This window comes from Chaetodon auriga, chromosome 1 (genome assembly GCF_051107435.1).
Source record: "Chaetodon auriga isolate fChaAug3 chromosome 1, fChaAug3.hap1, whole genome shotgun sequence".
Classification (NCBI taxonomy): Eukaryota; Metazoa; Chordata; class Actinopteri; order Chaetodontiformes; family Chaetodontidae; genus Chaetodon; species Chaetodon auriga.
The window spans coordinates 19,583,611-19,611,225 of record NC_135074.1 but is presented as its reverse complement, the minus strand read 5'-3'; the positions used below and the strand labels follow the sequence as shown (position 1 = coordinate 19,611,225).

Here is a 27,615-nt window from a genome sequence, read left to right as displayed (position 1 = left end):
ATAGAGGTAGTCAAACAGTTGAACCCGAGTCGAACCATGAAGAAATATAGACCGGCTGTTTGCATATAGTGTTTATCATTTCAAAGGAATTTTGGGAAAATCACGGGATCTCAAACAACAAACATTTCCAGGTGACAGGTTCAACACAGCGCTATAATAATTATGAATCATCTTTCAGATTTGTGCCTTTGGGGTTGACACCCTCCTCTTCCTGGCACACACGACATTAGTAGCTCAGGTTTCCTGCCACTCGTACCAGCTCACACGTAGAGTGTAAGGTCATACAAAAAGTGTCAGTCATCCTACGACAGCCACTTCACGAAGGACAAGTAAAAGATTGCTATATAAGGAGCCAAAAAGCAACAGCAGAATTTTGTTGTCGCGATTGCACAATCTCCTGTTATAAACTCTGGTAAAGGGAGTACTTGTCTGCCAGAGGCAATTATCATTACAAAGTGCTTACAAAACCTTTGCTGGTTTACAGCACATGTGTTTGACATTTATGTATTTTTTTTGAGTTCAAAAAATGACACCATGTGTTGAATGAGGTTGCATGAGATATAAATAAACTCAGAGAGGTTCTCTGTGAAAACAATAAAATATGAATTATAGAAAGCTGATATGCTAGCGTGGAATGTCAAGTGTTCAGTCTGCGTACAAACGTGAATAAAGGCGCCGTTTCTCCCCTTCACCGAAACTGAAACAAAAATCAAAACTGAAAGCATTACTTCAAATGTGAATTTCTACACTGGAATTTTTGCCCTTTTATTATCCACACATGCCTGATGACCCCAGTGACAGGGGTGTCGTCATAGAATAAACTGTTCAGTGCTCTGATTTGAAATATCTTTCTTTCCATGTGGCTTTAACTGATTTAGCTTTAATATAGACACACGTGGACAAAGTGTAGTGATGTGAAACGTGCTGCATGCAGGTTTAGAGTGACTCACTGTGCTGGCCATGCCATAAAGCCAAATAATATGAGGAGGCGATATCCTCTGCGAAGTACAGGCAGACTTGATGGCTCTCCCGTTATCGCGTAATAGATTCTTGTGTATGCATTCCTAAGGCAAAGAGTAAAGTCATATTACTTATAACAGCAACAAATCAGCTGGATTATTTTGAAAAAACATTTACGGCAATACTATTCATATGTCATAGATTGTTGTTCAAGTTAATTTTGTAACTCCATATTAGATTTAGATAATTGTAAAATTCCATTTCACATTTATCCAAATATCCAAATAAATTGCATGGTGAGTCTGGAGTCAAATATTTGCCTTGTACAAACAAATACATTGAATATACTGTGTTTACAGTTGGGCATACTTAGATATTTAATCAGTTACTCAATACTTGTTTCTTTCCAATTCTCAGATTCATCATCCAGTGTACTTGAAGCTGACATGGAACTTCACTGTGTCAGGGAGTGCCCTGAAAAGCAGACTGTACAAACATTCCTTAAATTTATATTTCATGCAATTAGCCAGTCGTACTGAAAGGAACGTTAACAAAAACTACCTGAAAGTTCAAATATAACAAGGTGAATGTTTAAACCCTTTCTTTTGTGATTATTTAGGTTTCTAATACCCCCCAGAGAAAGCAGCTGGCTGAGATGAACATACTGTACCCTTCCTTGAACTGTGACTGTAGTATATGACTTGCATAGCTGATGACCATTGATTTGGTGCCATTAAAGACACATAATGTAATAAAACAACATTTTACGAGAATTCTTAAACTTTGGTGATGCATCATTTATACTGAGCTGTAAAAGAGTTAATGTTTGATTGAGTGAAACTCAAACAGCATACACTGGCTGTACTGCACTTTGTGAGCTCTACTACTATCTTCCTTTAGCAGTTTAATTTTTGATTTTCATTCTTGATCTTTTTACTGTGTTGCATTGTTCTAATACACGAGGGGCAGCACAGCACAGTATGTGGACTGGATGGGGTGGGGGGAAAGGATGAGAGACTGTGTGTGTCAGTCAATGAGCCCCTCCCACCTCCTGTATAAAGGCTCCCTGTCTGGTGTGTAGGAGAGCTATTAGCAGAGTGACACAGCTGCCTGACAGAGCCAGTGGCAATTTCAAGAAACCTGTGGAGTACTCTTTTACAACTGAGTCTACAAGAAGAGCTTTCTCATCCAGCTGAATTATCACAGAATTATAGGTATGTGCACTTTTTCTTAAAGAAGATATTGCTCTGCTCTGCTTTCAACTGATGGCTTTATCCTTGCTTTTTTGAGGTTAAGGCACAAGTGTAGAGGCAAGGACAGGTTATCTGTCTGGTTATATAAGCAGTTCAGCTTTTAATGTGTGTGTCTGTGCGGGACCTTCAAGGTGCAAAGCATCTGACAGTGGCAGTACATCATTTATTGTTCATTAGTTGCAAATTATTTTGCTATGTTTAGTTCTATTTAATCCAGTGACTTGTTTAAATAGCATTTTAGTTTTTGTTTGACTTTTGAGCAGAGCCTATTTTGGACCCCTGTTTGGTTGACTGTCCTTCGCATTATTGGCCAGGGGCCCAAAGCATGGTTGTAGGTTTACTTAGCTGAGCAAAATCTGACCTTAGCTTAACATTTCAAATAAATGAATGATAAGTGCAAATAACTTGGCTTTTGGACTCTTGTGCAAGCAAGCACCAGTGTAGCACCAATGGGAATAATGTATAAGGGAGTTTTACATGCATAGAGGGACAGTAAGAAATTCCTGCAGTTAAACATTACTTTATAGCATAAATAAATAACAAATGTTTTCCCTACTCTACACAGGAGTCAAAATGAAATTGATATTCCAGTCCTTCCTCTATTGCTGTCTGATGGCAACAGTAGCACACTGTGTGGAACTTGAAGTGAATCCGGAGTTGAAAAAAAGGTGAGTTATCTGAGCAGTAATTCATTCAATAATCCTAATGTTTTCATCTGATGTGAGATGTAACAGTCCATCACTGTAACAGCAGTGGTCTACTGCATTATCTACCTAACACTGATGGACTTTTTTTTCCTCCTCTTCCAGGCTAAGCATATGGCTGGGGAGCAGATTGAGACGGGATCTTGACAGCGTATCAGTGGAGAAGACAGAAGAGTCGGAGCACTTTGTCAGACCAGAAGATATCAGGGATACTTTGCTGCCACATTCCAGGTAAGACACTAACCATACAATCCTCAAAATCAAAAGAGCAATGCAAAATTAAGCAGGGAATACTCAGCCATGAGCAGCTCAGGAGGGGACAGCATGGATTAATGTCTTCTTGTCTCTCCCTCTGTCCTCCAGCACTGACATCAGTGTCCGAACCAAGAGGTCTAAAAACTCAGCCAACCAGTCAAGAAGACAAGGCTGTTCCCTGGGCACCTGCACAGTGCACGACCTGGCACACCGTCTGCACCAACTCAATAACAAGTTGAAGATCGGGAGCGCCCCTATTGACAAGATCAGCCCGCAGGGATATGGCCGGAGGCGTCGATCTCTTCCAGCACACAGAGTCACACTAAGGCTAGAGCAGGGCAGGCTGAGGCCCGTGTGGAGCATAACTGACTCACAAGTTCACAAGCTTGAGGCTCTCCTCAGACGGACATGAGCAGGACTTTGCAAGAGGAGTGGGGAACAAAAGCGAGGGAGTTGCTCAGAGTTAGTGTCCTCTCTGCTCTGTTCTAAAATTCTCCAAATGCCTCAGACTCCTGCCAAGTATTCTCCAGCACATTTTTTCCAGGCATGAGGACTGAGTCAGAGCAAGATTGGCTGCACTGAGTTTCTCTAAAGGCTGAGTCTTGCAGCTCAGTGATGTAGAGTGTGCAAACAACTGCAGCTGGCTTACAGACACTGGATGGCACAGCGTGGAGCAAACTACAGGTGCTGCTCTCTGCTTGGCAGAGGGAAAGGAAGAGTGCTAATACCTGGCAAAGTGGACACATCCTCTGGCTTAAAGAGGGAACTCTCTTCTAACATTCTGGGACTACACAGTTCTTCCTCAAGGCCAGGACTTTGATAAGTGCTATCCTCTAAGGATTATACCACCATGTTCCCAACTGTCAGTACTTGTCTGCACTTTTCCATTTGGACTTAAAGTCAAATGAATCATCAGGAAAACACATCTTCATCACAATGCCAAACAGGAAGATAGGCTACAGAGCTCTGAAGCTCTCAGTTTATATCAAGTTTTGGACACTGTATAAGGGAAAATGCCTTAGATTCTGTGAGATATGTGCCAGTCCACAATGGATTGAAATATACTTGAAATTGTTATTGTTTGTACAAAAACATGTGCAATCTATATTTGTTTTTATTGCAGGTATATGTATATATGAATTCCTTTATTTAAATATTATATAGAGGTTACATTAAAGTACTTATGCAGACAGAACTATTTTTGTACAGGAAGAAATATATATGGGCATTGTAGCTATTTGTCATTATTCTTTTGCTAACTGTGGTAATAGGATATCTGTTTTATAGGTATATTATATATTTGTAAATGTGTTCTATTTTATTTGTGTCAAAGCAATAACTTTGTTATTCAATAAACATTTTGCATACAAAACCTAAACCTTGTCAAGATGTCCTTTGCTCCTGGCTCTATTAAATTGAAAGTGGCATTCTATTGTCTGGAGTGCACTGCTACAGCAAGACACAGAGCACCTGGTCTCTGTTAAGTGATTACAGGGTCTCATTAGAGCCTCCCCTCCTCTCGCTACATTCCCCTTGTTATGACACCCCCTTCCCCTAAAAAAGGGCAGACAGGGTGCCAGGCACATTCCTGCTTGGTTCAGCTCATATTTGTTGGCTCACCCCACACCACACTGCAGCCCTAAAGCCATCAGAGGAGGCTGAGGCTTTAGCTCCATCTGTGTTCAATGGTAGATGGTTGGGACATGAGAAGGGCGATGTGGGGGGTTCCGGCCCAACATTCCTGTGAGAGCATCACAAAACTGCTCCAACAAAGCAATGATCATGACCTTCACATTCAAACAGGGCCCTGAGACTGAACAGCACTGAGAGGCTGCAGACCTCTTTACTGCTTTCAGACAGAGTTCAGACTGCGCCACCTAAGACATATAGTCAATACTACAGATTTCTCTTTTGGCTGTCTTCCTTTAATCTCTTTTTTTTTAATCCAGACCAGTCCCACAATACAAGGGTACATCTGTCAACATGTGTACTACAGAGTGATGGACCATGAGGACCAATGAGGACAGTCCAGAAAGTGCGAACATGCCATCTTATCCTCTCACTTTACTCCCGATTGGAGAAATTTGCAGTGCAATATACGCTTCATCACATTTACATATTTATAATAATTTATAATAGTGAATGAATTCACTGAATGCTATACAGTCAAACTAAATGGAGCCTTAGAGGACGATATTCATGGCCAATTGTTTGATGGCCCTTGTACAAATTCCAAGCATGACTATCAGCTTTTCCTGTAAGCATTAGCTGGATATTCACCCAGCTTTTATAAACAGTTTTGAGTGAAATCATACAGGAAATGAAAAACAAACCTGTGACTGAATAAAGTTATGTGTGGCTTTAGTTTTTGTAGAGCCCACAGCCATTCATACTGACGTGTGATCATTAGAAACTAGAAACACTGGCTAGAGATGGTTTCTACTTTTGTTTTAATTCACCGGAAAAGCCAATTACAGCTGTTCAAAACTTTGTAGTATGATTGTGAGCAGGTTGCAGAGTGAGGGTCAAAACTGTGATTGTATGTTCTCTATTGCCATCTAGTGAGACTGGGTAGGTAAAGCTGCAAAGTTTTAGTTTTAGTTTAGTGATTTATTGAATTAGCTCAGACAGCTGAATTCAAATGATGTTTTTTTTAACAGGAAGCAGGAGCAGCGACATGCCTTGCTTTATTGCCATGTTTGCTTAGAACCTGTTCTTTTGTATAAAGAGGGAGTTATGCTTAGAAAAAGAGCTTACAATGCTACTTCACTAAAAGATGTGGATTTTGGGAGTCTTTCTTAAAAAGTATTTTCAACTAAACCTGAAGTATTACTTACCTCAGCACAACGCACAACATATCAATAACAGAAGACGTGCACCACATTATGACTGAATGACATGTGGCCATTAACAAATACTGAAAGGATACTAAAATGAAGTGAATGTGCCATCTAGTGGCTGATGAAATTATGTAATGTAGAAATGTATTTGTACATTTTGAACAGGAATTTAGTTACAACAGAAAACCCTTATGGCAAAGCAGATGCATACAGTGTTTCTCACCACAGTAAAAGCACTCTAAGAAAAGACTGAATGGCTCTAGATCTGTCCCACTCGGTGTACTCTCTAACTATGTGAAGGTGTCATTCCCTCAGTAAGCCAATCAGTTGGTGACGCCAGTGATGTGATGATAGCATCAGGAAACTGATCAGTGTAGGTCAGCTGGTAAAAAAATAATACCCACTTTCAAGGACTCACTGTATGCTAAGATCCAAGTGTAATTTTGGAGGAGAAGGAGAGGAGAGGACAGGAGACAAGAGGAGAGGAGGACAAGGCAGATGAATAATCAGTCTGACAACACTGCTGTCAGTCAAAATGATACAGGCCCAGGGCTAAGAGTCAGTCCTCTACAGCCAACTTCTAAAGTACCCTGATAACCTGAGCTGAGAGGATTAGCCTCATAATCTGAAACACTGTCAGGCTAAATGAGGGACTGTAGGTCCCCTGCTATTTATGGCCACAGCTGTCAATCTAGGTCCTCTTCTAAGGCTGTGTAAGGAGCTCACCTGTGCAAGACTGCTGATTCTGCTTTGCAAACGTGTCAAAGAAAGTGTTGTGATCTGGCTGTGAGACTCCAGCCCAGAGACTGATGTTACTAGTGGTACAGACAGCTTGGAGTATTAGTTTTGTTTTTTTTTTGCATCATACACAGAATACATGCAGTGATAGAGACCCTTACTCGTGCCGTGACGTACACTAACGAATGTAGTGTAATTGTCTCAATATTAGATGTTGAACTGGGTTAAAGAGACAGAAGTGAGAGCAAGGTTTTAATGCTTTGATGCCAATAAGTCTATTATTTGTATATTTACTGCTTATCTAATCAAAAGGGCATCCTTACATTGCTCTTATTACTTGCCAGTCTGCTCATGTCACATCTCAGCAAAATGTCCTGCAAATGAACAAAACATCCACAAGAGGACATGGCTAGTCTCTAAGAAACAAGAAACAGGAAACACACAGATATTTCACACTTTAACACATTTTGAACATAATTCCCACTACATTTATTGGTACTGCCTGAAGACAGCTAAATTACCACGATGGCTGACTTTGGCATTTGCTCAGCTGATGTCACGGCACTAAGCTGCGGTAATGAAAGAGTTAAGGATGGAGTAATGTTCACTGCAGGGTGGTGGATGAGATATCATACTCGAGCCACAACACGAGCACAGCATGACTTGATGTTTCTCTGAGGGAACTTGCGCACAGTCTATTCACCCTTCAGAGACAGCAGAGCTCGAGGAGGTGAGTGGACTTATTTGACACATTAGTAGTGTAGGACCAGTTATGACCATGAATTGACAATAGGGGTCAAGACAAATTTATTTTATTTATATAGTCCAATATCACAAATCATGAATTGGCCTCAAGGGGCTCTACAATATGGTCAGCATATGACACCCTCTTTTAGATGCTTGATTCATATAAGGTAAAAACTCCTTTTGTGGGGGAAAAAAATGGAAGAGGTGAACCTTACTTTAAGTATCTTTCCATGTATTCTAATCTCTTCTTGGTTTATAGTTACATACTAAGTTTGCTATATTGTATGTGGGACTTTGTAACTGGTAACTGGTTTATGTGTATCCATATCCAAACCTATCTATCAGAAAGAAACTACTGTACACATCTAGACTTACTGAAAATGTATCTGACAAGTAGAAGAGCATAGCTATAAGGGAGGCTGCTTTGCATTCATGGGTTGAGTACACTTCCTTGCTCTGCTCCTCTGCAGGCCCTGGCCACTGGGAAAGATGAGAAGAGGAGACACGCCTCTTTTAAAGCAGCAGTCGAGTCCTTGCTTGGGAAAAAGTGAGCTTCTTTACTTTGCCTCTCTCATCACTATCTCTTTGTAAATACTCTTCTCTTGTGTTGTTGATTTCTCTCCCAGAGATGACTTTGATGAAAAGTCAACTTGGGGGCTCAGCCAATGACAGCAGTGATGTGTCTGAGAAAAGCCAAAATAGACTGAGATAGGGCTGAGTGGTGGAGTAATGGCCTTAAGAGGCCTGGCATGGGACTTATAGAGTGAATGGGAAATAATGAACGATGATCCGTATTCTCCAGAGTAAGAGATGATATAGGGTTGACTCCACATTTCCACATTTCCAGTACATTTGCGAGGATGCACACACGTACATTAAGACACCATTAAGAAACATCCAACACGCTTTCTGGAGAGCGATGCCATAACACTATTTGTCAGCCATCTGATCTGGTGTTTCCTAAACTAGACACTTTGATCAATACAAGAAAGGTTCCTGTGATGCTGAATTAAACATTTTATCTCCTGTATAACTGCGGTGCTGAGTTGGGGCGTCCTCAATATAGACAGAATGGCGTTTTTTTTATCATTTCGGGATTGACTAGTCACACTGCAGTGGTGGCACCTTTATCTATTTTTTCCTCAAATGTCATACACAACGAATATTTTTGAACATGAAAATCACCCCCCAAAAAAAACTAACTAAAGCATCAATATATGTTTAAAGCCATGTGTTCCAACAGACAAACCCATGAATGAGCTGTATCGAATGAGCTGTACCTCTCTGGGGGATTGAAGCATGCAGACATGCAGCACGTGCAGCATCTGTTGACTCTCTCTACCATACTATTGTTCAATTGTAGACTTCAAGGAAAGTGACCACCTGTATTGACAAGGAGACATAAAATATATAAGCAGAGATAAAAGCTCTGCAAATGCTTTAGGTCTGATAGTAAAAAATGCATCTTGTGAGTTCATAGTAAACAAGTTCATTAATTCTAGGTTGATTCAGGGGAAGTCTGCACAATAAAATTTGTCACAGCTCATGACTTGTCAATCCATCGTCCACTGCTTATCCAGGTCCAGGCTGTGGTCACAGCAGGCTAAGCAAAACAATAATGTATTAAGATATTTAAAACAGGACCAGAACCATACAGTATGAAGACTATCTTACCACAGTGTTCTCGTCATTCACATAAAGGATCTGACTAGTCACCTGGTTATAAATAGCTGGGCAGTGACAGCGAGTATAGGTGTATAAATATAATGCACTCTGCAGCTCTGCATCATATACAGTTAACAAATGGGAGATGGGGTCAGACGTCTTTGCTATTACCCAAATCTGAGGGGTAATATGAGACTGTAAGGTAGCCTCATGTCCTCTGAGTGAAATTGCTTGTTTCTAGAGGGACTTTTGCCAGGACACCACAGTATTTTCAGAAGTACAGGGACTAGACCAAGGTCAGCACACAGAAAAAAAGAGCTAACAATAACAATCAGGCAAACACTTGTATCGTTCTCAGATTGACTGCCTGCCAGGAGGTACTTAACAAAATGAACAGAGCTGTGTGCAACTTATTGACTGACAAAGACAAACCGGTTTGTGACGCCTCTTTGCCGTAGAAGAGGCGTCTATGTGTTGTGCTCTATGTATGAACAAGAGAGAGCAAAAGTGCTTGTGTGTTTGTATCTGAGTGTGTGTGTCCGAGACAGAAAGACAGAGATAAATAGAGCAGTAGACAGCAGACTCTGTTTAATATGAGGCCCGCTCTTTGTTGACAGCCAGTTTTGACATATTCTCAGGATTAGTAGCTCTGTCAACATGATGCCAGTAGCTCCTTAAAATAGAGAGATGGGCAGTCAGGAAAAGAAAACTGTAGTTGTGTGCCACCATAGACTCATAGATTGACTTGAGTCTGACCCAGATAGATGCAGACAGAATCTCTTAGGGTACCACTGAATCTGTACAGTGCTTCATTACGTCCAACTTGAGATGACAACACACTCCGATATGGCTATCAGCATCGCTGAAGGTAAGCACAGAACCGATGAGAGGCATATATGTTTAATATAAGATGATAGATAATAACCAAAATGGCTTTGAAGCCAAATTGCAGCATAGGCTATTCTCTACATTCTCTACACCAAAGGGAATTTGTTTGTTTTGGCTAAACGCCCCTCCTTCTTTAAAAAAAAAAAAAAAAAAAAAAGTTCAACACTTTTTGTAGTGTGTTGTGTTAGCCATGTCACGTTCTTGACCCAGGCTGTCATGGTAACAGTGAAGGACTGTTGAAAGTGAGGGAAAGCAGAAATGTGGACTGACTTAAGATTTGAGTTGAGACTTTCATTCTTTTGACACAGTCTATTCTAAGCTCAAAACAATATTTTATACACAACTTACCTTACTTAATGAAAGCTAAACCAGGTGTTAAAGCTGGATTGAAATGAACTAAGCAGCAGCATCACCTCAGGCTGAGCAACGCTTAAGTTTTGAAAGGACATGCTAGTACTTAAGGTTCGTAACTTTGCTAGCGACATTTTTTGCGTAATGTTTACGTGTATATTGTACTTGGCTATAGCTAGTATGTTTTACAGCTAGCTAACCTAACTATCACTATCGCTCTATCACTACACCTAAGCTAACTTTCCAAACGCCCAAATATTGCCTTGGACAGTAAAGATAACTCACTCAAGGCTAACTTCTTTGACCGTTGACACGTCGCTCCTGTTTTATAATGAGGCTACATCAACGGTTAGCCGCGGATTGATTCTAAGAATGTGTGGTTAGGTTATGACGTAATTGTGCGGTTCATTTTTGCCTCCGCATAAGCAATGTTTGTTTCTTGAAAGGATTCGGTGGGGAACAAAGGATAAGTTCTTATTTTTTCTAGATAATTTGTTTGTTTGTTTGTTTGTTTGTTTGTTTGTTTGTTTTTGAAGGTTTTTCATTCTGGTGATCAGCTTGTTCCTGTCTATGCTCTGTAAGTCCTGTTGGAGGGGATGGGACTTTCACTCCAGCTATTACAATAAAAATGTTAATTCATATTTGATGTGTTTGAGCGTGTGCACCCGAGCGTGTGAAAAGGTGAGGAAAAAGATTTAAAGGTATTTGTTTCACAGAAAATATTTCAGGTTGCATTTATAATTCATAAGACCATCATCCCCAGATCAATACTGCTTTATGAGCCTATCCCTTTTCACAGTGTGCATGTGGTGCCATTAAGCCCCACTGCAGCAGTAGTGATGCACACAGCTGTTGTCAGGATAGTGTTGTGTGTCTGGAATGATAAGCTTCCTGGAAGCACCCTGGTAGAATGGAAAATTGTCTTATATGACACCATGCAACATGGCCTTTCGCTGTTGTAGCTTCAGCCCTCCAATAACCACTAGTGCATGACTAAGGATATCAACAAAACACTGTCAGTTCACCCAGGTTATCTCTTTGCAGAAGCAGAGTGTACTCTGTATGACATAGCTGCTGTATTGTGTGTGTCAACAAGCCTGGTGAATGACTGTAAAAAGCATGTATCATATCCAGGATTAGATACTGTAGTAAAAATAATCTATACTGTTGATAAGGGCTAAAGCATAATAACTACCACAAAGTAACATGTCAAGAATAGCTCAGGAGAATTCCTATAAAGGTGTCATGAATTTGGAGAATTCAATGAACTATCTGACACGTTATTTTCAACTGTCATTGTACTGGTCTGCGGGACTAGCTAGTGCTTCCATTGCAGTATCCTGTTGCCATCACTTGGTGATAACACTAAGCTTTATTATTATGGCACTTTCCAAATAGTTTTGACCTGTTGCTTTACATAGATAGCACTTCTTAAGAAGAAGGGTACATAGGTAAGAATGAAAAAGTTCAACAAGTAAAGACAGCTACTGTAACAGGAAGACAGGAGACAGGGAAGCAATTCATGGACAAAAACAACAAAGGCTGGTAGTGGAATAACGAGAATAAATAGTGATTGTGAAATGAAGTGGGAGCAAATGATTACATGACTACATTACATTGAGAACCTGAAAGCTTTGTGTGCTGGTGTATTTGTGGCACCACAAGAGTTGATTTTTATGGGTTTCATTTGGACTTGTGTTTAAAAGTCATTCCTGTAGCACATGAACAACTGCAGCAGTTTAATGTCACTCAAACCAACAAGAGCAATTCACACAGAGCTCTCCAGGTGGTGCTGCTGTGCAGCAATTCGCTCTTTGATGCACTACATCCAAACCCTTACAGACGGATTTGCTTGTTTTCAAAACAGCAAAAACTGGTCAGAGCAAGTAAAGCTCTGATAGGGGGGCAGACCCTCTTTGTATCCTGTGATACGTGTCAGTGTGAGCAGTCATTTTACTCTAGTTTCTATCCCCTTGCAGATATGCCTCGTCAATTCCCCAAGGTAACTCTGAGTGAGGCAGAGGAGGAGACACAGCTGTTAGCAGAGAAAGTATACGCATCAGCCCTAAAGGAAGAAGACAACAAGGATGCCTTATCAATGTTCACCGTGCCTGAGGACTGCCCAATTGGCCTGCAGCAAGCCAAGGAACATGAACTGCTTAAGGAGCTGGCAGAACAACAGTCAGAGGAGAGTACCAAGAGGTAGGCCCTGCTATTGGCCTGGCACCAAATCACAGAAGCTGTAGTCATCAATCAGATAAATGTCCCAAGTAATCTTAAAACAGAAAAAAAAACCTTAGTAAACAATTATATCATAACTTGGGGGGACGTTACACTTACTTATATGTTGTTCATTTTGCAGGAAGAAAAGCTTGAAGATGATTCGATCCCAGTCAATGTCTCTGCAGATCCCTGTGAATACAGACTGGACTCGGTCAGTGGCAGTTACACCATTCATGTCCCCGAGCTCCACCTGCTCGTCAGTGCCAGATAACTGCCCTGATTACCAGAGAGTCACTATTAGTGGTGATTACTGTGCTGGAGTAAGTACTATAAACAGGAGAATTAACTGCATCACAGTTAGAGAAATGAATGCTTTCACATCTTTACATATTGTATATTTACTAATGGTTCACATGTAATTATTGTACACAGAATGGCACATATTACACTTAGCAAAAAAAGCTTAGATAGGACAACAATTTTAATTAGTGTGTCATGTCCATTCTCCTTTCAGATCACAGTGGATGACTATGAACAGGCAGCCAAAAGCCTGTTTAAGGCTCTGCTTATTCGTGAGAAGTACTCAAAGCTAGCCTACCACAGATTCTGCAGAACCACAGCCCAGTTCCTCCGCAGTGCTGTGAACATGAGATGGAGTGAAGACGATGAGGTTCTACCAGGTTTGAAGTGTCTATATATCATGGTGTTTGAAAGTTCCTCTCACTGATGTTTGAGTGTGATTTATTTGACAGTAACAGAACAATGTTGGTCCATCCAGATATTTGCCCATATCCAACAGATGGAGAAGATCCCTACAGCATGGAGAAAATCCCAAAGAATCTGAACTATGAGCTGAAGATGAAGGATGGGATAGTGTATGTGTATGGCAGCGCCGAGGCGCTGAGAGAAAACCGGCCCCATGACCTTCCTTACCCAGATTTAGAGACCTTTGCTATAGACCTCAGTCACGTGCTGGCAATGATTGCAGACGGACCCACGTAAGTTGTCAAAACAAGAGCACGCTACAGCTATGCTGGTTGAGTAAACAGCCCTGGTTGTGTGCAGCACTTAATTACGCTAAACTGAGGGTTACTTCAATTTTCAGGAAGACCTACTGTCACAGACGACTAAATTTCTTAAGTTCTAAATTCTACCTCCATGAAATGCTCAATGAGATGGCTGAGCTAAAGGAGCTGAAGAGTGTGCCTCACAGAGACTTCTACAATGTTAGAAAGGTCCGAATTTTATTTACAGCTGTTATAAACAGTGTATAATCCATTATTGTATCAGTACATGCTGTCACTCGTTCCATAATTTGAAGTATTTGCAAAATAGACGAACATAGATGTTGTTTCTTTCTCCCAGGTGGACACGCATATTCATGCAGCTGCCTGCATGTCTCAGAAACACCTGCTGACCTTCATCCAGAAAACGTACAAGACCGATGCTGACCGTGTGGTGTTGGAAAAGGCTGGACAAAAGTGGACTCTCCAGCAGGTTTTCCACAACCTCAATATGGACCCCTATGACCTCACTGTGGACTCTCTGGACGTACATGCTGTAAGAAAAGTAGAAAATGCAACCATTAGCCTTGCTGTGTCTTTTTGTTGTGACTGCCAGTGCAGGTAAACACCAGTATCAGCACTTTTCATGACTAACCATTCTAGGTTCACAGTTCGGCTTTGTAATTTATAAACTTTACAGGGGAGACACACATTCCACCGCTTCGATAAGTTCAATTCAAAGTATAACCCAGTGGGAGCCAGTGAACTTCGAGAAATCTTCCTGAAAACAGACAACCTCATCAATGGAGACTATTTTGCTCGCATCATAAAGGTATCATTTCATGGAATCCCACATTTTAAGTCTGAGCTGGGGCAGAGACAGTTTGGCACACTCTGCTTCTCCCATTCAACAGGAAGTGGCCCATGACCTGGAGGAGAGTAAGTACCAGCATGCAGAGCCGCGCCTCTCCATCTACGGACGCTCTCCAGAGGAGTGGCACAGTCTGGCCAAGTGGTTCATTCACCACAAAGTCCACTCTCCAAACATGAGGTGGATTATTCAAGTACCCAGAATATAGTGAGTGCTACATCCTGAAGGAACAGTGAAGCTTCTAATTTAAAAATCCATCTTAATGTATGAAGTCTTGAAATTTCCTAAAAGTATAAGACAATGGTTTTATGTCTTGCAGTGACATTTTCAAGTCAAAGAAACTGGTACCTAATTTTGCCAAGATGCTGGAGAATATATTCCTTCCTCTGTTTGAGGCCACGGTCAACCCACAGAAGCACAAAGAACTTCACGTTTTCCTCAAATATGTAAGATGTTGTATTGTTTGGGGTTAACCACACTGAAACCTAGAGAGACCTACATAATCATACAAAAAGGATGAATTATTACTAATGTTTGTGACATAATTATAACAATTTACCAATGATACCTGACTTAATGACTTCTTTTCCTTCTGTGTGCAGGTGTCAGGCTTTGACAGCGTGGACGATGAGTCCAAACACAGTGATCACATGTTCTCCTTCAGGAGCCCAAAGCCTGAGCAGTGGACCACAGATGACAACCCTCCCTACAGCTACTACCTCTTCCACATGTATGCAAACATCATGGTCCTCAACAACCTCAGAAAGTAAGAGCCAATGTCCTCTTCCTTCAGAACACACAGGTCTTCATTAAAGCAGAGTACTTTGCTGATTGATCAAGGAAAATGTTTGACCTTAGAATCTAGGATCTGACCTGGAACTGTAGGTCCAGCACTCAGTGGACAATTTACTTTGTAAGGCCTTCAGGGATGAAGTGATTAATTAATTAAAAAAGAAAAAATCCCACAAATACTGAACTACTCAACACTTAGAGCTTATGAGAGTAACTTGTATGTCTCAATATACAGTACAGCTGATATCTATGAATGTTCTCAGTATGACGAAAACAAGGATAAACAAAATAAGACACTGTTCCACGATTTGCTGGAATGTTAATTGGCTGGTTAATTATTGTGTGCTCTACAGAGAGCATGGACTGAGCACCTTCCAGTTCCGTCCTCATTGTGGAGAAGCTGGATCAATCACTCACTTGGTCTCTGCCTTTCTCACATCTGACAACATCTCACATGGACTCAACCTAAAGAAGGTAATTCAGATTTGTTGATAGGGTCATTTTTCAACTTACTATGACAATTACAATTTAAGCTGTCACAGGCTGTTTACCCCTCGTTGCTTCGTTGGTCCTGACAGAACTTTGTTGGTTTGAGGCCAAGAAAGTGAGTCCTAAAGAAAGAAAATCTGACAACTCACTGATATTGATCTACAACCCAAACTGCACAGTTACACTCTACATCTCACTGGAAGTCTGGACAATATGGATAAAGGCCTACAAATTCTAACAATCCAGTACCTGAGAGTCCTTGTGCAGCCAGTGGGAGCTGCAGAATAAACACAGCTCACCACTACAATACGAAAGATACAACAATATAGGATGTAAACAGCTGGAAAGCACTTTATGCAAGGAGGCATGATGATTCATATGTACAGCAAAGAGTAGCGGAGCTTCTATCCTAGTTCGTTGTACTGTATGTGTGTGTATGTGCCATATGTGTTGCCAGAGCAGTATTCATTTTTTTAACCTTCATGTTCCCTCAGAGCCCTGTGCTGCAGTACCTGTACTACCTTGCGCAGGTGCCAATTGCAATGTCTCCACTCAGCAACAACAGCCTGTTCCTGGAATACTCCAAGAATCCTCTCCGAGAGTTCCTGCACAAAGGCCTGTGTGTGTCCCTGTCCACAGACGATCCCATGCAGTTCCACTACACCAAGGTTAACAGAAACAAATATGCAGGAAAAATATAGGGTTTCTAGGCTGCACTGCAGCCACAATCTTAGTCACAATCTTAGCTTAAATGTTTGTAATGAACATACTATTGCTGTGTGCTTTGGATGGATTTAGTTGTGCTGTGTGGGTAATTCTTATCCATTGTTTGTCTGTCCTGATTCTAGGAGCCGCTGATGGAAGAGTACGCCATAGCAGCTCAGCTGTGGAAGCTCAGCACCTGTGATGTGTGTGAGATCGCCAGGAACAGTGTGCTGCAAAGTGGACTGTCTCACCAGGTACGGTGACTCTTTCACTCCTCCTTTTTCCATTTTCTCTGCCACACCAGGCATGGCCAAATCTCCATTACAGTTGATCAACACTGATCGCAACACTTTATTTTATTGTTTGTTTAAAGGATAAGAAGCACTTTTTAGGAGAGAACTATCTGAAAGACGGACCCGAAGGGAATGATATCCGAAGGACCAACGTCGCCCAGATCCGCATGGCCTACAGACACGAGACACTGTGCAATGAGCTCAGCTTCATAGTCGATGCTGTGAAGTCTGAAGTTATGAATGAATAAAATGGACCTCAACCTGCAAAGAATCCGAGCGTACTAAGCTCTCAGTAATCACCATTTACCCATATTTTGCGAGGTGCCCATGAGTGCCCGTGATGACTAAATGAAAAATACAATATCCTGTCAATTAAAAAGCAATGCTTAGCTGGTCACAATCTGATAACAAAGGACTTTGGTGAAGAGGCATGCCTTGGATGATTGGATGACTGATGGCACTTTGGCACTCAAAGGTTTAGAAAAAGACGTGTGTAGTAGATTCACACGCTTGTCATTACACAAATCCACTATGTATAAACAATTGTATCTTACACTCCATTTTGTGATGGGAGTATGTCATAAACTTGAAGTTTTTTAGTTACTTTATACACTGTACATTGGACATAGGAACACTTATGGTTGAGAGACTTTACACAATGTTATTTCAGACCACTCTGATAAGAGATGAATGATGTCTGGGACATTCCCTCTGTCTTGCAGCTTGTTTTAAAGAGGTTTCAGTCAGTTTTTGGAAAGATATCTGTATATTGAAAGATTTGGGAGACACCTAATTTCATAATGACATGACTTTATAAAACTGCTTGACATTGTTGGTGAAATGTTTACACGTATGTTCATTATCTGAAACAGTATGTTTAAAGGAAAAGTCTTCTGTCTGCACAATGATTGTATTGCAAACATTGCCATCTAGTGGCTAAACGTCAGATGACAGAAAATACTTCAATATATACAAAAATAAATGCACTTTTACTGCCATTCTGTTACATTACTTTCACAGTTTCACACGAGAGACATATCTTTGTCCTTATAGTAGAGTATTACTCAGTAGTTGCTCATGGAATACCTCTTAAAAATATCTCATCAGAAAAATGTTTAACTTGAATCTTCGTCCACTTCTATCCTCTCATCTTCCGGAGCAGCTTTCTTAGTTTCCTTTATATTCTTCACACACGTCCACTCTTCTGTCTGGATGTACTCTTGCTGCTGCTTCCTGTCAGAGCTCAGAACACGGCTCCTTCTTCATTTCACAGAGAGAAAGAAACAAATCTTACTATGCAGTAATACATGTGGCAATAACAAAAGGAGAGTCATAGTTTAATATGCAGCACTGGGAAGAAAATATGCTTTGTCTAATTAGTTTTCCCACAGTTTTCAGACCTCACTATTACATACAGTATACAGTAGAATTTTTATATGGAAAACCACTTACATTTTTATGTAGGCAAAGATGATTATTGCAATAAGGAGAAGGGCACAAGCTGAGGTGATGAGTAAAGCCCTTCCTGGAACAGTGAAAAATTAATGGAAAAAGCCATTAGCCAAGCGAAACAAAAATCACACCTTGTATTATGTAACCATTACTACTGTTAATACTGTAGTATATTTTCTGCACAGTATGAATTGATTGACAATTGACTGTCTTGAACAAAATTCTCATACCTCCAGCAGAGCCTTGTGCACTGCTGACAAACCGGGCTGGTTCTGCCTCATTGTCCATGGTCTCAGGAGTTGGCGAGGAAGAGGGAAGAAGGGTGGAGGAAGACGAAGCGTGTATGTTCTGGGTGGAGCTCGCTGTCTTAGAGGGAGACTGAGTTTGCCCTGAGTAATGCCTCCTGTTCAAAGGGCTATCGGTTGTTGCATCCTTCCATTGTGTCGCAGCATCTGTGCATACACATTAAGGCCATGAGAAATTAGATAAGAGCTATTTAAGGTCCTTTTCATTTGATAAATGTATGTTTGTATCGTTTTAACTTTCTTACTGAGTAAAATCATATCTGCCTCCCATTTACAACAGATAGTGATGTAAACCTGATCTACAACAATGTCAAGTCTTACACTTGACATAGTGTTCATTATTGGTAGTAATGGTGGTAATGGTACATATTTAGTTTATGTATTTATTTAAAAATCGTCTAAGGTTTAAACAACTCTTTCCTATTCTCCACATTTCAGTCACCACAATGTCAAATGTTGGAGCAAAGTAATTTTTCATAAAATAAGCTATGTAGAATATACTAACATAGAATATAGCAGAATATACACAGCCTGTCAGGAGTATTCACTCACATTAATCTGAGTTTATACCTTCCGATCTGTATCAACTCACAATCAGACTTTTATTTTGTTTTAAAAGTAGCATGCGTGATATCATCCATTAACTGTTACATCCTAATGTGTCTTCATATAAAAATACATATACAATTATCATACCCGATTCATTAAAGCAAAACACATCAAACTTATGTGTAACGGAGGTTCGCCACGTCACCAAGCCCGTCTGGTTCCGGCCACAGTTAGAAAGGGCCTTGTTGCGGGGAATGACTGCAAAATGTTCATCAATCCATCCAAACCTGAACAAAAGAAAACATGACATAACATGGCTTTTCACTAAACTCCACTGAGATGACTGAGGTGATCTCCTGCATATCTTCCCCGGTCTTACCTGCACGTTTCTAAACCTCTAGCGAGAGCTTCTTTTACTTGTGCTTTCGAGGCAATGTTCACTCCAAGCGACAAGCAGAGCCTCCGAGCTTCAGAGGCATTGAAGGCATACTGAGGCTGGTTGAGGTCATCTAAGAAGCTAACCTGGAACACTCCAGCAATACTTTGGTTCATTGCTGGGAAAACTGTAAACAGAATATATATATATATATATATATATATAAAATCAGATTTCAGTTTACTGCATTTGTCTGAGTGCTAAATACTTTCAAATTAAACAACAAAGTCTGCTTTTAGGAAAAGGAGTTGCCTTCATTTATCTACAGAAACAACATAGAATATTTCACTTATAAACAAATATAAAAACAGCTTGAAATACCTACCTCTGATGTGGCTTGTGCCAATATTTTGATCAGAGATGACCTGAGTAATTGACAACACCACTGTGATGCAAAGCCGAATCATAGTCACGACTGGTCAGAGTAGAGAGAGACGAATGCAGGGGATGACAAAGTCTTCCACTTTTTATGTGACTGTGAGCCAAATGACAGGGTTAAATAGAGGTGATCGTGTTCACTGGGGTGTGTGGACTCTGTCATTGCCAGAAAGTAAAGGAAAAGGAAGATGGAAGTACTGCTCAAAGGTCAGATCTAGATCCATCATATGTTCGAGGAGCAGGGCCCATGAGAAAACGGCAGGAGACAAAGGCAGAAATTGAACGAACAAGTGCTTTTCAGTTATGTACCTACGCAATACATTTGTTAGGTTTAAGTGAAAATACACGTTGGAATACTCATAGAAATCTAGTATAATAAATAAAAAATAATGATGATTGTGTCCGTAGAGAGATTTGCACCGTTACTGACATCTGACACTGGGCACTTTGTCCAGATGATTTCCTCCCATGGGGCATTAGTCACTCATGAACAGGCTTATGATCTCTGGTACTCTCCGATGAGCCTTTGGTACGGGGCAACTTCCCACTTCCATAAAAACATCTCTGCAACAGCCCTGAGGGCAGGAAATGACGCAGAGAGTGCTGACGAATGTGCAGCAATGTTTTTGTCAGATGTCAAAGAGATGCGTGGGCATAATAAATGACAATCTGGAGCTATGGAAAAGCACAGGTACAGTACACTTTGGGGTTTGCGTGAGGTCATATGAAGACCCTCTAGAGGTACATTTAATTTAGATTACATTACACTAAATGGTTTCCTGTGTTAATTAAGCTGCTCCAATGAGAATATGAGGGAATTCTGATGCCTTGGAAAGTGAACACAGGCATGTTAGTGAACAAGAAAATGCGGGTGGCATTGACCTATTTCTTGGCTGGGCGCTGTGACTTTCTCTGCTTTTTGCTGTTGCAGCTTCCCATGACGACAGGACTGATAAACAAACGAGACATAATGTGTTAATTCAAGAGCTTTAGAGTTGCTGGTAGGTGGATTTTGTGACCTTTGGACTGAGCCAGGCTTGCTGTTTCCCCATGTTTTCAGTCTTTGCGCATAAGCTAAGTTAACCGTCTACGGGCCGTAGCTTCATAGTTATTGGACCACATCATCAGAGTGGTATCAATATTCTCATCTAACTCTAAGGAAGCAAGCAAATAAGCGAATTTAGCAAAAGGTTGAACTATTCGTTCATAGCAGCTATAATGATATTTTTCTAATTAAAAAAGCATCACAGTGTGTATGACCACAATATGTTTTCAGGCACCTTTATTTAAAGGTGAAGTGGCAGAGCATAAAATCCACAGAGGACAAACAAGACAGGTAGGCACACATGTGCAAAGAAGATAAAAATAATTCTCATATCATCTAAACAGTGCTCTCACAAAAGAAGAAAAACTCTCAGTGCTCTGAAGACATGATCCGAAATGGCACAAACGAGGACCATCAACTGCAAAATATTGCACTTAAGGAACTACTTTGGAATGTGCTTATATTTAAAAGTCTTTAAATACACATTATAGAAATTAAACAAAAAAATAAAAGCATTCCTTTATTTTCTATATCTTAAATATGACTTCAAAATCTCTCATGGGCTTTATAATCTACTAGACCTGAGAGATTATACTTCAACATTAGAGTATATATACACTTTTTCTATTGCGGCATTTAATGGAAAGTGCCATATTCATCATCCAAAAGCACCCAAACCTGAACCTATCATTTTGTATCCATCTATTTTAATAATTTAATAATTCAACTAATTTGTATGTATGTATGTGTGTGTGTGCGTGTGTGTGTGTGTGTGTGTGTGTGTGTATATATATATATATATATATATATATATATATATTGTGATACCTCACAGTATATACTTCCCTAAACAGAAATTATCTTTTTCTTGCTGCAGCAAACAGTCAATTTTTCAATCCAAACAAATTTATAATTTAAGACAATTTTATCCATAAAGCCTCCCAAAACGTCTTCGCCCCTCCAGAGTCTGGTTCATGGATTCAAGTGAGTCCAAGTGTGGTGATATGGTAAACTGGCAGAGACACAGGACCACTGCCGCCTCTGTCATTCTGTTCTGTTCTGGGGTTCTTTGGTTGTGCCAAAGATCCAAAGATCTTCATCTCACCTTGCACAAGTCTTTCTCTGCTTACGTGTCCTCACGTCTGTTGTAGTAGCCACTGAAGAATGTAAAAATACTGATAACCAGACACATCACCACAAACAGTGTCAGGGCGAGGCAGAGAAGTCGCCGACTCCAGGGAATCTTGGGACAAAACCGACCAAGAAGAACCAGGACCTCCTCCATCCTCCTGTGAAGATAATGACCTCTCACAGTGTAACAAACAGCACATCTACGGTTTTATATGTCTATTCAAATACAGTGATACGATTTTCTTTAACTCATTTTACTCTTTAACTTCACTTACATTTTTATTAGTTTTATATTACTGCATTTTGAATGGAACTTGGAGACTAGTCATTTGGTCTGTTTATGTCAATGCTGTCAAAGACCAACATTGAAAACATGCTGTATATGTCTTCAGTTTTACCTGCTTGTCTTTATCTTCTTTCCACTCTCTTCATCCTTATTTTTCAATTCCAGCAGTTTCTCTGCAGCGTTTGCTTCTTCATGCTTCTCCTCCTGGAGCACTTTACTTTGCTTAAGTCCCTCTTGGTAGCTGCATTTGAAATGTTCAAATTTACCAGCAAGTTCGACAGATATACAATAATAAAATGCCTGAAATACTGATGTCCGATCATCAGGAAGTAACTCAGTATGCAGACTTTATTATGATCAGTGTAAGTGTCTCAAAGGCTCTGCAAGCTTAACACTATATACATGAGAAAATGCACCTGTACAACAACATGACTGATGGGTCCCATAAATGTGCTGATTCATGTTCAGCAACAACAATGTCCATCACACAGTGTGTGTTTGTGCGTAGTTAAGGAGCAGGAGAAAAGGCCTCACCCTTTATTATATGCCTCCTCCTCGATCTTTGCCTTGATCTCGGCTCTGATCTCCTCTAAGTTGACTGAAGGCTTGGCTGGCTCACTTTCCGGCTCCGACACACTCTTTCCACTGCATTGTTTGAGATGGGAAAGAACAATCAGCCTTGGGCACCAGCACATCACAACACCGTGGCCTTGTCTCATAATGGACAAATTGCAGCACTGGCAGAGCGGTGGTGTGCATTACAGACACCATCACGGGCATGGCAAACACGAGCAGAAAAAATGGAGCTGGCACTGCACATTTGTTATTGCTATTCTTGTCTCCTCACAGAACATCCAGCTCAGACACTTGAGAGGCTCGCTTTATAAGCAGGAGAGGACTGGAGCCTTGTGCCTGGTCTTTGTCAAACTCTTACACAAATGTTTAGATTACGACCCAAGACAGCATATCCATCAACTGCAGCAGGGTTTGATTATTCTTTATGCTTTCAGGGTTATTTTCACCTCACTGGGGCCTTTTCTGCACCGTAAGACACATCCTGAAGGTCACACAAACAAACCAAAGGTCCCACTGCAGCACAAAATGCTTTCGATAAGAGTGATTATGAGCTCAGGCTTGTCTCGGCCCATTGTTTCAAGGAGTGTATGGTGACCTTGGGAATCAAGCAATGGTATGTGTACATACTGTATAGGCGGTTGTGTGTGTATGTGAGCAAAATACCACGACGACACAACACATACCATTCTGCAGCTGGCTGTGGCGCCTCTGTGGGAGTGTTGGCTTTCACATCATTCGCTTCACACTAGAGAGAAGATTGTTAAATATTATTGCCTTCATAATTAAAAGCACGATAGAAGTATTCACAACCCTTACTTGAGTAAATACTTCATTACAAGTCCTGCATCTAAAATCCTACTTAAGGAAAAGTACAGAATTCAAAATATTATGGATTAAATGTATGTAAGTATCAAATCTACTTGAGAGCACTTGGCCCTGTGACTGTCACATTGTTATATATGAACACATTACATTGTTAATGCTGATGCAGTGATTTGTAGGCAGCATTTTCTTGTTGTGGCTGGCTGAAGTGGGGCTAGTTTTAACAACGTTTATATACACTTTTGTTCAGTGGGCATCAGACACCTCCAAAAAGTCAAAAGACAAGTCTGAGGGGTTCTGGCATGATTAACGGGGGAGAAAAGAAGGAAAATGTTTAGACATTTTTCTGATTTTTGCTATTCTGTGAACTATTAAATGGTGTTCCTTCTTTGAGGCTTGAACAGAAAATTAAATGAAACCATCAGAGATGTTTAGAGGGGAAAAGTCTCTTTAGTGAACTGCTTACAACTCAAACATCTGACATCTGAAACGTGACAAGAGACCCCAACTTGACCCAGATTTTTGTGTGTTGTGTTTCATAACCTTATCATATTATCATATTTTTAAATGTGAAGTCTTAAACCGTTAAGTAAGTGGTAACTTTCAGATAAATGTAGCGTCCTGAGATGAGTCATAAACACGTGTCTAACATAACTTTCATTCAGCAGTCAGTCTGAGAGAGTAGGTGGCACTTCATTGAATCCTTGATATGTCATTCCTAATCATTTCCTGACAGGACAGGAAGACCTACCAGGACAGGAAGAGCAGCACCAGCGGTGGGTCCTGTGCTGGGACCCGTGCTGGGACCCGGGCCCGAGCCAGCTGTGGCTGGAGTCTGACCTGGGATGTTCAGGAGGTTAAACTTAGGCACCACCGCTACGCTCACCCTACGTCTGGGTAGAGCCTGGAGAGGAGACAGAAGGTGAAACAGTGTCAGTGGTAAGAGTGGAAAAACAGGAATTCTACATTTTTTGGCATGGCTGTAGAAAAATCAGATATCAGAGTGCTCATTGCAAGTCCAAGACAGTCAATTTTCAACAATATGAAAGTTCTTGTAATTTACTGTTGATCGACTGATCAATTAAACGACGAATCAGGTGAAGTGCTTACCTTTCCAAGGGTGAGGGACATTGATCTTGACGGCCGTGGAACTCCATCATCTTTATAAAAATGAACAAAGTTACACAGAATACAGCATCACAAGAGCACAGAAAACCATTAAATTCATGTTGTTGTTCCCAAAGCTGCAATGCAGCCTGTCAGTAACAGCACGCGGATACTCTAATCATAATGGAAAGTTTATTCTGACAGGAATGATGCTAAAAAGGTGCATGCCTAATCAAACCCTTGTCTGGATAGATAAAGCTTAAAGATATTTTCCATTTACAAGCATGAAGCCCTTTGTAGAGGAAAAACACACTGTTAGCTTGGCTGACTTTCATTCTCTGTGATTTTCTGTGCAGTGAGTCTTACCTCCAGTGTCTACAGACCCTCCGTAGCAGCGATTAGAGTTCTGGTTGGCCAGCTTCTTAAACTCCATCAGCTCTGCATGGTCCTTCTCATATGTCCTCTTCAGATTTTCTACATACTGCATCATGACTTCGGTGGCCTTGTTCATACGTTTCTCCTGTTGCACAATGAAACAGTTAGTCAGTACAAGTTTAGCTGGAAACAGGGTTGATGAGAGCGATGAAACTGGACTGAACAGTAAAATGTGCTGCAGTGTTTGGTGATGATTATCTGTAGTTTGTCCCTACAAGAACACTCTTTCACATTACGAGCAGTTATTTTATTCTTGATTGATGTCTTTTTTGTAAAGTATCCAATATGAGAAACATGCACAGAACTCACTGAGATAAATACCTGGTAGAAAAGGCACTACAGAAATCTGACTTCATCCTTTTCCTTCATGTAGTATGTGATACTGTGACTATCACATGTCCAAGTTATTGTTTGTATGAAACACCAACTGCATGCAGCAGTTTAACATTTTAAGTATACATGAATGTCAAGAAAACAAGCTGAAAGTCACAGGAACCATGTTAGAGGAACCTTGATTTCTGTGCAATTGATAGAGCCTTATCATTAGATCGTTATTAATAGATGGGCAGCAGTACAAAGAGAAGACCATAAAAGGCTGCAATTCATCTGAGTGGTTTGAGATTATAAATAGCTAAAGGCCACTGTACTGCAAAAACAGTAAATCTGCTCTTTAACTGATGTGTGCTTTGGCCGGCAGGTCAGCCACGACATCAGATAAAAATCTTCACCATACTGTAATCTGTAAAGTGCTGCCAAACAGAAATTCCAGCGGCCCGAAGACATCTTAAAGTAGACGGTATATTTTAAAGAATAGGACATATGTACAACGCAGCATTCTCCTTATCTGCCATTAATCGTCCTGTGTGTGTTTGTATGACTGCACCTGTCGAACTGCTCCGACTATCTCTGCTCTGCTGGAGAGCCGCGTGGCCAGCCGGTGCAGCACTGCCACTGTCTCTATGAGGCGCTGGTAGGCCTCACGCTGCTCCAGGTTCTGCCACTGCGGTGAGGTCATCTGCGAGAAACACAACAACATCTTGTTACAACTCTCTCAGGAAAGCAAAGTGTACATCAGTGTCTCTTTTGTACCTGGGATTGGACTCGGACAAGATAAATATTTACTGTGGGACGCTTCCAGGAAACATTAAGCAGATGAACGAGCACTAAAGAGCCACAGGGAGTTCTTCATCTCTAGTAAATTAATCTAATATCAGCTGCTGTTTTCCAGGGCTGACCTTCAGTGCTCCTTTGAACTCTTCCAGCTCTTTCTCGGTGTCTTCCTCAGTCAGGTTCCTCTCTCTCTCTGCCTGTTTGAGCCGCATCTCCAGAGTGTAGTTGTCATTACGAAATGCCAGCGACAGCTGGACAAATGCATTCTGTAGGGAGGAAGTTACTGCAATATAACTCTCACAATGGCATATTAGACAGCACATTAAATAGAGATAAGCTGTTGGTAATGGCAACACACCAACTCGGTGGAATAAATCACAGGAATCCATAGGAAACGTTCCCACAGCACAGCCCGCACACACATACACATACGAGAGTCAGTGCGGTTGTTTACATAATACTAACATGTATTTTTATTGGTTAACGTGAGGGAGAACCCAGCAGCCCTGAGACCAGCATGGGGAACAAGCTGTGATTCTGACATTTGATCTCTTGATGGTTTGCTGTGTTGATCAAAGCGAGTCTACGCAGTTTTCCAACACACATGGGCCACGGCTGAGAGGAAATCTATGACCTCTGACTGTCCTTATGCAGACGCATCCCTGGGGGAGCGACGAGAGGGGCCACAGCTCGAGCCTGACAGCGTCACTAATGTTTGCATTTTCTCCACAGGAAATCACTCCGGAGTCTCTTCAGTCTGATCAGGAACAGAAAACACTTTCCTGTTGACAGGAAAATCCAGGCAGCTAAATTTTATGGGAGTGTAATTAACTACTTTGGTAACAAAACAGGTTATTATAAACACGGGGCTACACGTGACAAATGTTCATCTGGAGTGGAACAAAACATCTGGCTGCATGGTTTGAAACTGTGTTTGAACACAATTTGTGTCTGTAGACCAATTTTATGACACACTGTAACTCATGTACTCAGTGAGTACTCACTCATGTTCACACTTCTTTACTGTGGATTGTTTTGAATGCTTTCATGTAGCACCAAAGTGACTTTTAAAATGTTCAGTTAATAAAGGAATAGTTCAACATATTGGGAAACATTATCATTTTTTCTGTCTCACGACGGTCCAAACCCAGCTCATGTTCCCTATTAGTGGAAAGCAAGCAAAGCGCCACAGAAAAACAAAATCA

General features: G+C 40.9%; 4 protein-coding genes across 4 annotated transcripts in view; 2 read left to right on the top strand and 2 right to left on the bottom strand.

Moving 5' to 3' along the window:
• The first annotated feature begins 2,043 nt into the window (after nucleotides 1-2,043).
• adma (adrenomedullin a) lies at nucleotides 2,044-4,547 on the top strand. The gene is made up of 4 exons (XM_076737827.1): nucleotides 2,044-2,174; nucleotides 2,779-2,881; nucleotides 3,023-3,148; nucleotides 3,281-4,547. Exons 2-4 carry the CDS (start codon nucleotides 2,787-2,789, stop codon nucleotides 3,582-3,584), a joined length of 525 nt encoding a protein of 174 aa, XP_076593942.1. The 5' UTR covers nucleotides 2,044-2,174; nucleotides 2,779-2,786; the 3' UTR covers nucleotides 3,585-4,547.
• A 7,835-nt stretch (nucleotides 4,548-12,382) lies between these two features.
• Nucleotides 12,383-17,555, top strand: ampd3a (adenosine monophosphate deaminase 3a). Its single transcript, XM_076737815.1, has 14 exons — nucleotides 12,383-12,603; nucleotides 12,764-12,944; nucleotides 13,139-13,304; nucleotides 13,403-13,622; nucleotides 13,730-13,859; nucleotides 13,990-14,184; nucleotides 14,329-14,460; nucleotides 14,543-14,706; nucleotides 14,819-14,945; nucleotides 15,102-15,265; nucleotides 15,645-15,765; nucleotides 16,275-16,448; nucleotides 16,629-16,739; nucleotides 16,859-17,555. Exons 1-14 carry the CDS (start codon nucleotides 12,383-12,385, stop codon nucleotides 17,024-17,026), a joined length of 2,274 nt encoding a protein of 757 aa, XP_076593930.1. The 3' UTR covers nucleotides 17,027-17,555.
• Nucleotides 17,556-17,603: 48 nt separating this feature from the next.
• On the bottom strand, nucleotides 17,604-19,994 carry lyve1a (lymphatic vessel endothelial hyaluronic receptor 1a). Its single transcript, XM_076737802.1, has 6 exons — nucleotides 19,846-19,994; nucleotides 19,464-19,647; nucleotides 19,232-19,371; nucleotides 18,461-18,682; nucleotides 18,231-18,303; nucleotides 17,604-18,038 (listed from the first exon to the last, which is right to left on the bottom strand). Exons 1-6 carry the CDS (start codon nucleotides 19,925-19,927, stop codon nucleotides 17,894-17,896), a joined length of 846 nt encoding a protein of 281 aa, XP_076593917.1. The 5' UTR covers nucleotides 19,928-19,994; the 3' UTR covers nucleotides 17,604-17,893.
• Nucleotides 19,995-21,181: 1,187 nt separating this feature from the next.
• Nucleotides 21,182-27,615, bottom strand: part of mrvi1 (murine retrovirus integration site 1 homolog) — a 29,721-nt gene continuing 23,287 nt past the window's right edge. The window contains exons 28-36 of the mRNA XM_076736675.1: nucleotides 26,536-26,676; nucleotides 26,184-26,315; nucleotides 25,232-25,385; nucleotides 24,869-24,918; nucleotides 24,510-24,662; nucleotides 23,620-23,681; nucleotides 22,895-23,005; nucleotides 22,473-22,601; nucleotides 21,182-22,232 (exon numbers count right to left, since the gene is read on the bottom strand). Coding sequence (XP_076592790.1) covers nucleotides 22,070-22,232; nucleotides 22,473-22,601; nucleotides 22,895-23,005; nucleotides 23,620-23,681; nucleotides 24,510-24,662; nucleotides 24,869-24,918; nucleotides 25,232-25,385; nucleotides 26,184-26,315; nucleotides 26,536-26,676 — 1,095 coding nt within the window. The 3' untranslated portion in view covers nucleotides 21,182-22,069. The remainder of the gene's footprint in view (nucleotides 22,233-22,472; nucleotides 22,602-22,894; nucleotides 23,006-23,619; nucleotides 23,682-24,509; nucleotides 24,663-24,868; nucleotides 24,919-25,231; nucleotides 25,386-26,183; nucleotides 26,316-26,535; nucleotides 26,677-27,615) is intronic.